General features: G+C 31.4%; 1 protein-coding gene across 3 annotated transcripts in view; it reads left to right on the top strand.

The window, feature by feature from the left end:
- Positions 1–14306, top strand: part of LOC113200259 (follistatin-related protein 5) — a 737045-nt gene that overhangs the window by 652179 nt on the left and 70560 nt on the right. For all 3 annotated transcript variants that reach the window (XM_077803465.1, XM_077803464.1, XM_077803463.1), the window contains one exon: positions 1762–1911. In XM_077803465.1, coding sequence (XP_077659591.1) covers positions 1762–1911 — 150 coding nt within the window. The remainder of the gene's footprint in view (positions 1–1761; positions 1912–14306) is intronic.

Genomic DNA, 14306 nt, shown 5'->3' with positions numbered 1-14306 from the left:
GAAAACATAAGCAGCAGATCACAACTATCTCATTCCAAAGCGCTATGTTATTCACATTATTTTCTATGCAAATAGAAAAACCACTGATAATGATCATGCTGCCCTAGAAAGATTATATTATTATATATTTAATATATTTTCCAAAAGTCAAATGTGGTATATATCTTCTTTCAGTATCATCTTAAAATAAAAAATAAATGTTTAATGATGTTGACAAAATGTGTTTTCCTCTTACTTGAAAGTGGGTCTCACTATATTGTCTAGGCTGATATGAAACTTCTTGGCTCAAGTAATCCTCCTGCTTTACTTCCCAACTAGCTGTAATTATATGATATACCATCATGTCCCTGGCTTTGAAAGTGTTGTTGATTATGTCATGCATATTAAACGCAAATAGTGAATGGGATCTCTAAAGAAAAACTGTTTTACAAAAATTAGAAAAAAAGGGTATTATTATAACAGCTAAGCAAGTAATAACTGGAACATACAAATCAAATAAATTAGACATTAGTTATTAATGATAAGAGCTAAATAATAAGTAAAATGGAACCCTGGAATAATTATCATTATATAAATAAATGTTTATTATCACACATATATTTTATGAATAGTTCAACCAATCTCTCTTCTTAGTGACTTTTCTAATTTTTAAGTAAATTGAAAGGATCATGAGTAAATTAAAGAAACACATGGAAATATAAATCATGAGCTAAATGACACTTTTCATATACTTATGATTTTTCTCCCTGAATCACAGGCTTATGAATTCCCTAAAAAATCATTTGTAAACAAAATTAAGGACAGAAGGAAATGGAGGGTTTTCTTTTGTTTGTTTGCTTTTTTTTTTTTTTTGGCCTCATTTATGATGATCTCACACAAAGCATACAATCTTCAACCAGAAAGCAATTCTAGAGCAAAAGAGTAAAGTCAAAAGACATGGGTAGTTTAGCCAGGTGCAGTGGCACATGCCCATAATCCCAGTGGCTCCAGAGGCTGAGTCAGGAGGATCATGAGTTCAAAGCCAGCCTCAGCAAAAGTGAGGCATTAAGTAACTCAGTGAGACCATGTCTCCAAATAAAATACAAAATAGGGCTGGTCAATGTGGCTCAGTGATTGAGTATCCCTAAGTTAAATCCCGGGTACCCCCCCCAAAACAAGACAAAACAAAACAAAAAGATGTGGGTAGATTAAAGGATTTTGTAAATTTTTCCTGCTATACCAAATTGAATAAGAAAATAGCTATTGTGAATAAGTCCTTTACAATAATTTCTCAAAGCTTCTGATTCACAACAAATTAGAAGATTAAAACCAGTTAGGATTTTTGACAAGGCTATGCAAATGCTTGGGGGGGTAGTCATCAATATTCTGAGAAGATTTGAATATGCATTAGTGTGATATTTTTCTGTTAAAGCAAGTAAAGACTCGGAAAATTGGAGAGAAAATACTGGGCTTACTATGTTTTCCTGAAGTTGCTGAGTTTTAAACAAGTAGTAAAGAATGAAAGCACTGCATTGAAGTATAAAAATCAGTAATTCAGGACATAAGATTTATCTTAAAGGAACCAATTTCACATTGATTTCCATACATATTTAATAAAGCGAAATGCACTCTACATCCTGTTTTATTTAATACTTTCTATAGACATGTTTAACATTTGATGCTGAAAGCAATAAAGCACAAACATTAATTTTATCCATGAAATTCTCATGCCTGTTCTATAATTTAAGATGTGAATTTTACTACCATTTCCCTAAATTACAGGATGAAGTCTGTCCCAAAGCTGAGGAAGATGAAGTTCAGAAATGTGTGTGGGCCTCTGCTGTTAATGTCAAAGACAAGTTCATTTATGTTGCACAGCCAACTTTGGACAGAGTCCTTATCGTTGATGTGCAGTCCCAAAAAGTTGTCCAGGTATGAATGATTGCTATGTTTGAAAGTGAGTTTTGGAAATCATTTACATTAATCCAGTTCTCAGCTACCATGTAACTTGTACATTATCATTTTGATTGTCATTAATAATGTGTTTTTTACCTAGATAATTGGAAAATAGTTACATTTTCTGGAATCTGTCTTCTCCTTCAATTCTTTGAGAAACATTGTGTTCTTTAAGGAAAATATTTATATATACTATTAAAAAATTAGGTTTATGAATACATTACAGCATTAACATGACTGTTTCCACACAAATCATCTTTGCAAGTTTCTTATTCTGTCCCAAGTAAGGAAAGGCCCAGTTCAGGGTCTAATAAAAACATTTCTAATTATTATTATAGAACTAGAATAAAATCTTTATTTTTGTATTCTTAGCAAAAGCTGAGATAATAGTCTCTTAATAAAAAATAGGAATGTAGAAGAATTTACCAGATAGTTACAAAATAATAAATATCTTCATAGGCCAATGATAGGAAAAATAATCTCTAATAAACATTGCCATGGTGATCTTTTCACAATCTGTTCAATTCACACTTCCATTTTCAGCTACCAACTGCTTCAGCATTTGCTCTTTCTAAGGCTAAACTACTTGGACAATTTACTTGAAATCAAAATCATAATGATCATTGGGCAGTATAGGTATCCAAATGATCTGCCTCCAAAAGTGGGCCCTGGAATGTCTTGATTTTTTACTTCTTAGCTCAGAGGAAGGAAACTTAAAACAGCTTTAGATACATATAATCTGCTAAATAAGAATAATGACTATATATCTTATAGTTATTTTAAGAATTAGATGAATTTTTAAGTGCTATATGAACGGAAAACATTAATAGCAGATGTAGAGATGTGAAGTGCTATATATACCCATTGAACATCAAAATTTCTTAAAGACAGTGGAACCATGCATTCCTTTACTTATACAGAATTTTTAATAAATATTGGTTGAAATTAATCCTCTATTTTTGAAAAAGTAGGACTATGCAAATTCTAATATTCATAAACAGCTTTAAGGGGATTCATCCATCCACCATGCGGCCAGCGCAATGGTTTCATTAATGAGGTTCTTGGCATAAAAGTTAGCTAGCGAGATGGAAATAAAACACACAGACTCAGTTACCTTATTCTATGACCAGGTCCCAGCCGGCTCCCCTGTGTGGTTCCCACCTCTAACCGCCCGGTAGGGCAGCAAGGACTACTCAGGGCTAGCAGGAGAGAGAGAGTGAGCACGCCAGGGAGTAGCCTTTTATTGGGGAACAAGAAATTTAGGGGAGAATTCCATCCAATGAAGGTTGAGGGGGGGCCGCACTCCAAGGTCAGGGTCAGTGATTGGGCCCCCGGGGTTCAGTGGTCAGTCACACCCCACACGGACGGGTTCTCTCATCAGGAGAGGGCCTGGAAAGTTCTGACACAGCCAGAACGCCTCAGACCCAAACCAGGAGTCGCCCAGTCACGTGTGAGAATGGCTCCCCACACATCCATACATCTATCCACCAATCCATCCAAATATTCATCTTTCCATCTTACATTCACTTATTGATTGTCTATTATGAGGTGTGTTGAATATCATAAATAAAAGAAATAAAAGGATGAATGTATTTCTACTAGAAAGCTCTAATAATTCCAGGGTTACGAATTCACAGTGGATAATCAGTCTAGTGGTTCAATTTATAATTTTAAAATAAACTGTACAATTATAAGTGAATTTATGAAAAATTATTCTGATAGAAAACTATAAGGCTTCAAAGCTTACACATTTATCATGAATATCTGAACTAATGGTTCACTATCTACTTAAATACTATAAAGGTAAATATTGCTAAATATTTCACCTGTTTTGCATGTGATTCTAAGACTTCTGGCTTTCGACCAGTTTTTTTTTCCCCACTGTAATATATACCAGCATAAATCATTTTTTTCCCCACTGTAATATATACCAGCATAAATCAGAAGCATTTAGTTTAGGATGATCAAGACTCAGCCAGCAATTTAGAATTTTATGTATGTTTCAGCAATTATCAAGACTGGTCTTTAAGTTTAATTTTATCTGGAGACCTACACCCAATGAATATATATTACCTACTAGATAGTTAAAAGTGGGAAAATTTAACATCACTTATTATTAATAGAATTCCACCTTCAGACAATGATGTCAAATTTAAAATTAATAGAAAGTATTGATAATAAAAATGTTCAAATGCTATGGTAATGATCACATAAATTATATCATTTTTCTAAGTACCTATTATAACTATGAAATACTCAGGAGAATATATAAGACCTTATACATTGATAAAATGGGTAAAAATTATATTCTGATACAATATGACTGTAGAGATTTGGTATAGAATCTAGCACTTACATTTTTCTTGGTTAGAGAATTAGGCCTCAGGCCAAACATGTTCTCCTTATGATGCTGTGATTAAAATAATAATATTGTATTATTCTTTCTAAATATTGCCCATCCAGAAGTAAAAATTATGTAAATGTTTGTCAGTATATTTAAGTATTGCCATATTTTGAACGTTATATACATGGAAACATATAATTTTTATTAATTGAATTAAGCTATTTGTACCTAATGCAAAGTTTTGCTTTTATGTGTCTTGTGTATAATTCTTTCTTTTGTTGTTGTAGGTAAACTGGCTAGCACTGAATATTGTTATTTGAGAATTCTGAATTTATAAATCATATACTTAAAATTTCTTATAACCTCAAAAATATATTCATAGTCACAAAACTTCATTATTGGACATGCACATTCCCATCAGAATTAATTTGATAACTTGTTTTGTTTTGCATTTTTATGCTATTGGGATAATTTTAGTGTTCAACATGAGCTTTAACTATAGGGTTGAAATACTGCCTAGTATTCCTAAATGTAAAGCTGTGATATACCTAATTGTAAGTGTTGTTCAGGCATGAATTATAGTATTGTTGGTGATGAGTTCTGTTTTAATTGGTCAATAATATATATTAAAGAAGGTATGCTTAAACATATACCTCTATATATTATGTTTTGATTTGTTGATTAAAATATTGTGGCCAGAAGCTTCAAGGAATCTCTATTTTCCTTAGGAACAGTAGTGTAATATTCAGCAATTCAGTGTTTATGGTGATTTTATAGAATAACTTTCAGAAATAATGAGAATCAACTGAATTTTTATATATCATTCTGCTGTTAATGGACACTTAGAGTATATAAAAATTTGGAATATTATGAATAATATCTCTCACCAAATGTTTGTATACTTATTTTGGTGGGCATTGATGTGCAGCTTGTCTATGTGCATATCCAGGAGTTAAAAGTTGAAATGGAATATTGTTTAAGTTTGTGTGATAAAGTTTTAATTTGAACTAAGTTTAATCTAATGATAAAATTAAGAAGATGTGTTATTTTATAATTTTTTATGTTTCTACAATGATGATAATTAAGATTGTTTTGGGTTTTTCTACATGATTTGAGAACAATAATATTAAAATATTAGTTCATAAACTAATAGTATAACTTCCATTTCTGTGTTATAACTTTTACATAAGAGAACAAAGCATTTAAAAGAATTATTGGTTTATATATTAGGACATACAACATATAAAATATATAGTTGTGATACCTTCAGTTGAAAGGGATAGGGATGAAGGTATAAAGAGAGTAGTTTCCCATCTTAATTAAAAGTGCTCAAGAAATTAGGGTTAGAGGGACCTTGTCTCAACATAATAAAGATTATAATATATGACAAACCCAAAGCCAACATAGTGAATGGAAACAAACTGAAAGCATTTCTTCTAAAATCAGAAATGAGGCAAGAATATTCACTCTGACTATTGCTATTCAATATAGTCCCTGAAACTCTAGACAGAGGAATCAAGCAAAAGAAGGAAATTGAAGGGATATAAATAGAAAAATAAGTAAAATTATTTCTATTTGCTGATGACATGATCCTATCTTGAAGACCCAAAAACTCATCAGAAGATTTCTAAACCTGATAAATAAATTCAGCAAGATGGCAGTATACAAGATTAACATACATAAATCAAGAGCTTTCATTATTCCAATAGTGATTCTATGGAGAAAGAAAACTATCCATTTCACAATAACCTAAAAAGTAAAATAAAATAAAGTACTTGGGAATTAATCTAACTAAGGTGAAAGACCTCAACAAGGAAAACTATAGAACACTGAAGAAAGAAATTGAAGAAGACCTTAGAAGATGGAAAGACATTCCATATTCTTAGATAGGCAGAATTAATGTTGTCTAAATCATCATATTACCAAAAGTGTTATATTTATTCAATGCAGTCCCCATCAAAATACCACCAATAATATTCTTCACAGAACCAGAAAAGAAAAACAAAAGTCCTATAACTTGTTAGGAAGAATAAAAGACTGAGAATAGTCCTACTGAGCAATAAGAGCAATATTGGAGGCATCACTGATTTTTATAATAGTAACAAAACCAGCATGATACTGGCATAAAAACAGACATGAAGACCAGTGGAATAAAATAGAAGAGCCATAGTCAAACCCACACAGTAACAGTTATTTCATACTTGAAAAAGGTACCCAAAATATATGTTGGAGAAAAGGTAGTCTTTTTTAACAAATGGTGCTGTGAAAATTGGATATCCATAAGTAGAAGAATGAATCTATAGCCCTTTTCCCTGCACAAAATTTAAATCAAACTGGATCAAAGGCTTAGGAATTATACTAGAAAATTTTCAAATTGTAAAAGAAAACATAGGGTCAAGATTCCAACATATTGGCACAGGCACCAACATCCTTAACATGACCCCAAAAGTGCAAGAAAGAAAACAAAGAATCAATAAGTGGTATACCAGCAAATTAAAAAGCTTCTCTACAGCAAAGAAAATTGTAAATATTATGAAGAAAGAGCCTACAGAATAGAAGAAAATATCTGCTAGCTACTATTCTGACAGTAGATTAATATCCAGAATACTTAAAGAACTCAAAAAGCTTAACAACAAAAACAAAGAAACAAATAACCCATTCAAGAAATGGGCAAACTAAAAAGATATTTATCAAAATAAGTAAAATGAATGGAAAATAAATATAGGAAAAAAATGTTGAATATCCCTTGCAATCTGGGGAAAGCAAATCAAAACTATACTGAGATTTCATCTCACTCTGGTCAAAATAACAATTGTCATAAATACAAATAATAATAATAAGCGTTGACAAGGATGTGAGGAAAAAGTTACACTCATACATTGCTGGAGGGACTGCAAATTGGTGCAACCACTCTAAAAAACAGTATGAAGATTTGTCAAAAAAACTAAGAATGAAACCACCATATGACCCAAAATAATTATCATCAGCATACTATATTGATATAGTATCACTATAATAAAAGGCACCAAAACTTAAGAGTAAGGTATTTCTTCTGGTTCTTCTTTAGCACAGTAGGGTAACTATTGGTTTAAACAATCTATTATGTATTTCAAAATGACTAGAAAATAACATCATGAAATTATTAAAAGATTAAAGTTGAAGAGCTAGAAATGTTATTGTCCTATTTGATTATACCCATTGTATACATATATGAAGTACAACAAAGATGTACAAATATTATGTCTCAAGCAAATTCAAGGAAGAAAAACATTTGAAAAGTATTCGATGTGAAGAAAAGAACTTATAAGCACTGTCTTACAGAGAACAAAAGCTAATAAGAAAATGTTCAAGTAAAAATCCTGCTAATAAATTTCAAAAGCATGGAGAGAAAGACTAAATTAAAAAGAAAATATTTAACTAGAACATGTAACCCAAGAAGCAGAAAAACAATACTTTTACAACTGTACAGACTAAAAAGTATTGAATCAAACAAGTATATTCTTGATAACTTAGAGTCAAAAGCTCTACCAAACTTTAAATCAACCATGCTACAGGCAATTTGATAAGATATGGTAATCTAAAAATGTGCATTTTCATTAACTTGGTGGTTGACTTTCTGTTTTGCCTTTCCACCTACTCAGGGAATAGGACTGTATTCCCAAAAGTCCTGAAGGGTAGGTTTATTTGTGCCACAATAATTCATTTTCTCTATCGTCATTGTATATAATCAGACATTCTATTACAAGTGATAAATCTTAACCTTGTTTTGATACATCCTAGATCTCTCCCTAGTTTGTAAGCCTTATTACCTCATTTTGAGAAGCTGCCTTCTCTTTGGAGAACAGCAGGAACCAAAACCAATATGTCAAATATTTTCCTGTTGTACAAATAATGTGAGAAACACATTCTTGAAGCAAAAAATGCAGAGAGCAGTAAAATATAGTAGGGGTTGCTCATACCACTCTGGAGAAGTGTGAGATGTTGTTTATCATTACCCTTCCTTGTAATAAAAAGGGAAGAAAGGTCTTTGAATTATGTGGACTACTGCGTACTTTATTAGGAAGAAAGAGAGTGAAAATCAGCCATAATGATACAGGCTTACCTAAATTTTTATTTAGAGATCACCTTGGTGTTTGAAATGAAATGTCTAATATATATACTTTCTGATATTTTTGAAACCTATTTTTTACTATAAATACCAACCTCAAATTTTAGATACATGCCACTAAAACATTTCTTGGTTTTAAAAATTAAAGTTTTGGTATTTTTGAATTTATCTAAATTTTCCTTTTAATAACCATGCATGATTTCAGCCTGTTCAACTCAAGAGTTTCATAACTCTACTAATGACTGGATGAAATAATACATCCTTATATTTGCTTTAACATTGCCTTAACAGTATGTGAATTTTAGCCCTCAAATTATGTGCTTAAAGATGAACTATAAATTCCCTAATGATTGTATGTCTATATTTTAATGAAGTACTTCAACTTTTATAATTATAAATTATTTTATGGTTTTTCATGGTTTTAAAAAATATAAAATGATATCTTTCACAAACATGGATCTTGGTTTATTAAGTAATCATCTTAGAAACTCAAATTATAAATCCATTTGAAGAAAGAATATTTATACCTAGTAAAAACTAGATAAAAATTATTTTTGACTCAAAGATTTTTTAATAATCAAGGATGCAACATTGTAAGGTGGAAAGCTAATTTTGTAAAAATATAAGCACCTTTCTGAATTTGACCACTTTTTTCAGATGAGGTCAAATTTGAAATTAGTCTTTTCTTAATAAGCAAATGTTTTACTTCCTCATTGTGTACTTCTGTTACATTGTGGTTTTTAAGCTGCATATACTATATTGGGGCAACTAAGGATCCTAATTATAATTAAAATTTAATTATTTAATAAAAAGTATAGAAAAATATTTGTTTTTTTTCAAATTCAAGGTAAGTCTTATACTTAATAAGCTATACTATATTAAGTATAGCTTAATACTTCAGCTATTAAGTCATATTTCTGATATTTTCTTTTGCATTATTTGACTACATAGCCTGGTGTTAAATGCACATTTTTGGATTGCACATTTTAAGCTTAAAACTGAATTGCTGTATATTAATTTTTAAATGTCAAGTATTTTCTTGTCAGTGTACAATATTCCAGATTGTTCTTGGGTTTTTGGCATTAGGGAAACATTTGTATATTTGTTTTTAGTAAATAACACCAATATCATTTTTATCTGAAGCTGAAAATTAAGGGTCACAATTTTTTAATGTAATTTACAAACCTATTGCTTTAAATATCATGATTTAAATGATTGTTTTCCTACTATTGAATTTCTTTTAACAATGACATACAGATGATGTTTTGCTACAGAAAAGATTAACTAGTAAACAACTGACCTCATTTTGTCTTCTATGGAGCAACATCAGTTTCCACTTGGATGCAGAAGTGGCTTTCTGAAACACCTCAGGAGTATTTTTAAGTATCATTGGCAGTCTCCTCTAGCCATTAGCACATTATCTTGAGAATCTACATCATTAGTTTAAATTAGGTTCACTTAATTAGCCAGCTGGTACTTTCCTTGTCAGACTGATAAACAAGCTGTGCTTCACTGTTCCTTCATGTCAAGTCTCAACCCCAATTCTGTATATCAGAACTTCATTGCTGCTATTTTCAGTATTTCATCTTTAAAAATTTTAATAAAGCTGGTCCACAAACTGTGTACCATGTATTCTACAATTTTTGTATTTGTTGAAGTGCAACAAATGTATCTTCCTCAAGAAGATACATTTGATGGATTTGTACAACTGTGTGAACATAGGGATTATAAGAGAAATTAATGTTTAGAGATCAGGAAAGGTATAAATAAATATCAACCAATAAGTAAGACCTCCTAGTGCATGTATATTGTGTTTGTAAACAATGCCTTGAAAATATTAGAGAAAATGCTATTATTTTATCTTTACAAACAGTAACAAGTAAAAACCTTAATTTTAATCATTACACTTTGTAGTTTTCTTTAACCCATTTTTTACCAAAATGGAAGAAGAGATTGTTTCATTATGGTAATATAACATTCTCAAAATAGGTTTGCATGGGAAATTAAGAAATTTGGATTCTAGAACTGAATATATAGATCAATACTCTCAAGTACAATAATAAAATATTGCTATTTAAAAGATATTTCAGAAAATATTCAAGAACTCGATAGAACTTGAGACGGGGCCTAACAATCTAAATATCATCAGATCAAGAAAAGGGATAGTTTGCACACAAACCCTAATACTACTTTTATGTCAGGGAGAGAAATTTACAATATATAGTACCTGAACACTTTATTTAAGTATGACGGAATCATTCAATGGTTTAAAACTAATACCTTCATTTCTATTGTAATGGGGATACAAATCACCAGCTATGAGTAAGTTTATTTTTATAGTCTTCTTAAGATAGTGTGCAAACAATTTTTGTACCAAAATGATATTCATAGACAAATGTAAAGTATACTATACAACAAATGATATTCAATCTAGTTTATTTTAAGGTAAAGATAAGCATATAGTTGATTTATATTTTCTAAAATCATATTCCTGAATACTATTTTTTAATATCATTTTTCCTGAATTAAATGAATGTTGAATGAAAAAACAAAAACTTTTATGTAAGAAAATGTTCTCTAAAGCAGAGCAAGTACCACATAAATGAGGTATAGCATTTGTTTATATTTCTTATTATCTTAGAAATTAAGAATAATTTCATTTGAGAAACCTTTAATATACAGATCAATCAGTATTTGAGACTGAATTCATCTTTATGTTGAATGGTCATTGTAAACTCCAGGGCTGCAAAGCCTCCAGTGTGCTACTTTCTCATCCCAAAGAAAGACCTTAGGGGACTCAAAGGAGAGAGTTTAGATGTTTTGTTACTCATGTGCTGCTTAGTGATGGAAGGCTGGTACAAAATGGCATTTCAGCCTGTGCCTACAAGCAGGGGGAAATATACCCAGGATGGATTGCATGCCAATTGTGCACATGGGTTTCTTCAAATATTTTCTGAGTATATGACCACAACCAATGTTGTCAGGCTTTGATCCCACCTAAAGATTGGAGATAAGAAAAGTGGCCAGTTTCCCTCCTCCTTTCTACTTCAACACATTTTGGGAGTCCTTTCCCAAAGTTCTGTGTTCAATTCAGAAACATAAAGACTTCTAGTCATTGACTGTGTTAACCCCAATAGTTATATAATATAGTATGGACACAAGCACCTCAATGGGAAAATGTGAATTTTGTAATACAGAGGGGTTAATATTGGTGTCTTTAGTCTTTTGTTCACTTTTATCTATACAAAGGAGGTAATAATAGTATGTATCCTCATAAAAGACTGTTATGGGGATTAAATTTTTAAAATATATACTTGTAAACACTAGAAAAATTCTGGTATATAGTAAAATTGTTTTGTTATACAAAATAGTTGGAATAAGTTTTAGTATCTAAGACAATTTCGTACTTTACTTTTCCAAGTTAAGTAAATTTAGGGGTTAGTTATAAATGATTACCACTTATTAGGTATCACTGACCTAAACAAATACAAAAGTCTGCCTTTTTAAAACCTAGAATCTATTGGATGGAGATAGACAAAAAGTACATATAATAAAATAAATTATACATTATGTCAGGCAACTGGAGAAAATAAACTGGGAGAGGAAGGCCAAGTGGGATTGAGACTGAGATGGAGGAAGAAGTACACAGAGGCAAGGGTGACTACATCATCACTGAATGGAGTGGTCACAGTGACCTTGAGTTCTGAGCAAAGGTCTAGAGGAAACAGGCATCAAGATATCAGGAGAAGAGCTACCCAGGGAAATGCTTCCAAAAGACAAAAGTGTGGCTTCTGTTCAAATTGAGTAAATGTTCAGGAGTCCAAGAACATCTACATCACAGACAGAGTGGGGAATCTAATAAGCAAGGAGGTTGAAGAAGACAGACCAGGGACTGTTGTATCAAGGTCAGATCTTCATTTTAAGGACCTATGGCCTATACTCTAAGGGAAAAGATGGGATTCTGTAGTGTTTTGAGTTGATGAATGCCATAATTTGTGTAATGACTAATAGAAATCACTCTGACAAATCTGTTTCGAAAGACAAGGGAGCGTACACTTCGAAGCAAAAACCAGGTAATGAGATTAAAGATGATAGGTACTCTGATCATGAAAAAAGCAAGAGTGGTGTCACAAAACAGCCTTTGGATAATAGATATAACCCTATATATTTTTAAATATGTATATATTTATATATAATATATTGATATATATTATATAGAGAGATATTATATCTATATATATATTAGAATGTGAGGTGTGGTTGAAAAAGATAAATAAACAATAATGAGAAGTTTTGAAATCCTTTTCACAAAATGTGAAAAATATTTAGATTATATTTTGACACAGAGGCTTGCAAGTTTTCTTGTAGCAAATATACTACTACTACTTAAAGTGTCAAAAATGCTACTTGTCTAAAACAGAGAAAGCAAATGTTCTAAATGTACTTATCCTTTAAATTTTAAAAGTGTTACAAATCTGAGGCTTTTCTGGAAACTGAGACAGTGGAGAGATACCCATTTAACCCCAACTTTGGAGACCAAGTGAGAAATATTTCAAATAAGCCACTCAGAGTAATACGCATAGATTTATTAGAAGGGATATGAAAGTGGGAATCAATCTCAAGTGGGAAACAATCTCAAGGGAAAAAGTGGATCCTTTCAGAAAGGAGAGAGATAGTGCATCACTCCTGCCCTTCAGTTTTATAGGAATCCCAGGGATGTTTCCAGAGAGGTCCATACAAGTCCACCTGTTGACTTCTGACTAACAGAAAGATGATATCAGAATTTTGAGTCACCAACACCATGACCACTCTAGATCACTTTGACCCATGTTCACAGGTTCTAATTGGAACATTGTTCTTACAGATGTTATGGTTATGGGGAATTATTTTTATCTCCCTGAGTTCCAGGATCTTGTCACAAGAACCACTGCTTCAGGGTACCTTGGATTCTTTTTATTGGCGTTTCATTTTGAGCCTGCATTTCTCCTGCAGATAACAGGTAGTTTGCTGAGAAATGTAATGCATTCTGTTCGCTTATGCCAGTGAAGGCTGCAGGTAAATTGTTTCTCAATAGTGACAGTATGTGGGGGTCAGCAAAATGGAACAATTTCCCCAACCTCATGTTCCCACTACTCACATCTGTCCATCTCCTATCAAGAACATAATAGCAGATATCTTGTAAAATTGAATTCGTGATTTATTACTTTCAAAAGCTGATGTTGTAAGTAGGAAACTATTTGCTGTATTGACTGAAAATTAGGTTAAGAAAAGATTAACATGAAGGCAATCCTGTGAAAATATTTCTATCACTGTTTCTATCATTGTGATATATTCTGTTTCTGAAAGCCATGTAAATGATCCCTCTGTAAAAAATGTACTATTTTATATTTAAAAACTGATAAGCATGCTTTTTCCTAAGAATTAACATTTTTCAAAATACAATGTCGTATTTCTTTTTATTACTTTGATCTGCTCCCCCCTCTCGGTACTGATAAATTTTTATAACCAAACATTAAAATTACTAAATTTAATGGTAAACTCTTGAAATGCTGACACACAAAATATTTAAAACTTTTATAGATCTTTGATAAGACATTTTTCAATTTCTGAAGTTGTTTTGAAATTTTGATTGATATTTCCCTACTCCAAGTACATATCTTTTAATTTACCTGAAGGCAATTAATCATGGACTGCCTTCTGACATCTCCTGTAAAATACCCTCATAAATTAAAAACAGTCTCCGTTTTCCCATTCATAAAAAAAAAAAATGATACTTTAAGGCTCAAAGCATCACCTCTGTCCTTGTCCTTCATTCTGCATTATACTTCCTCTGAGTTTTTATAGTAATTGTTCTTTGTATTTTTTTTCATGTTATAAGCCTCATGAAGTTATTTCAAGTGCCTTTTATCTGTAAACTCT

Source organism: Urocitellus parryii, chromosome 10, assembly GCF_045843805.1.
Source record: "Urocitellus parryii isolate mUroPar1 chromosome 10, mUroPar1.hap1, whole genome shotgun sequence".
Taxonomy (NCBI): Eukaryota; Metazoa; Chordata; class Mammalia; order Rodentia; family Sciuridae; genus Urocitellus; species Urocitellus parryii.
Note: the sequence above shows the minus strand (reverse complement) of the source record. Positions and strands in the feature narration are given on the sequence as shown.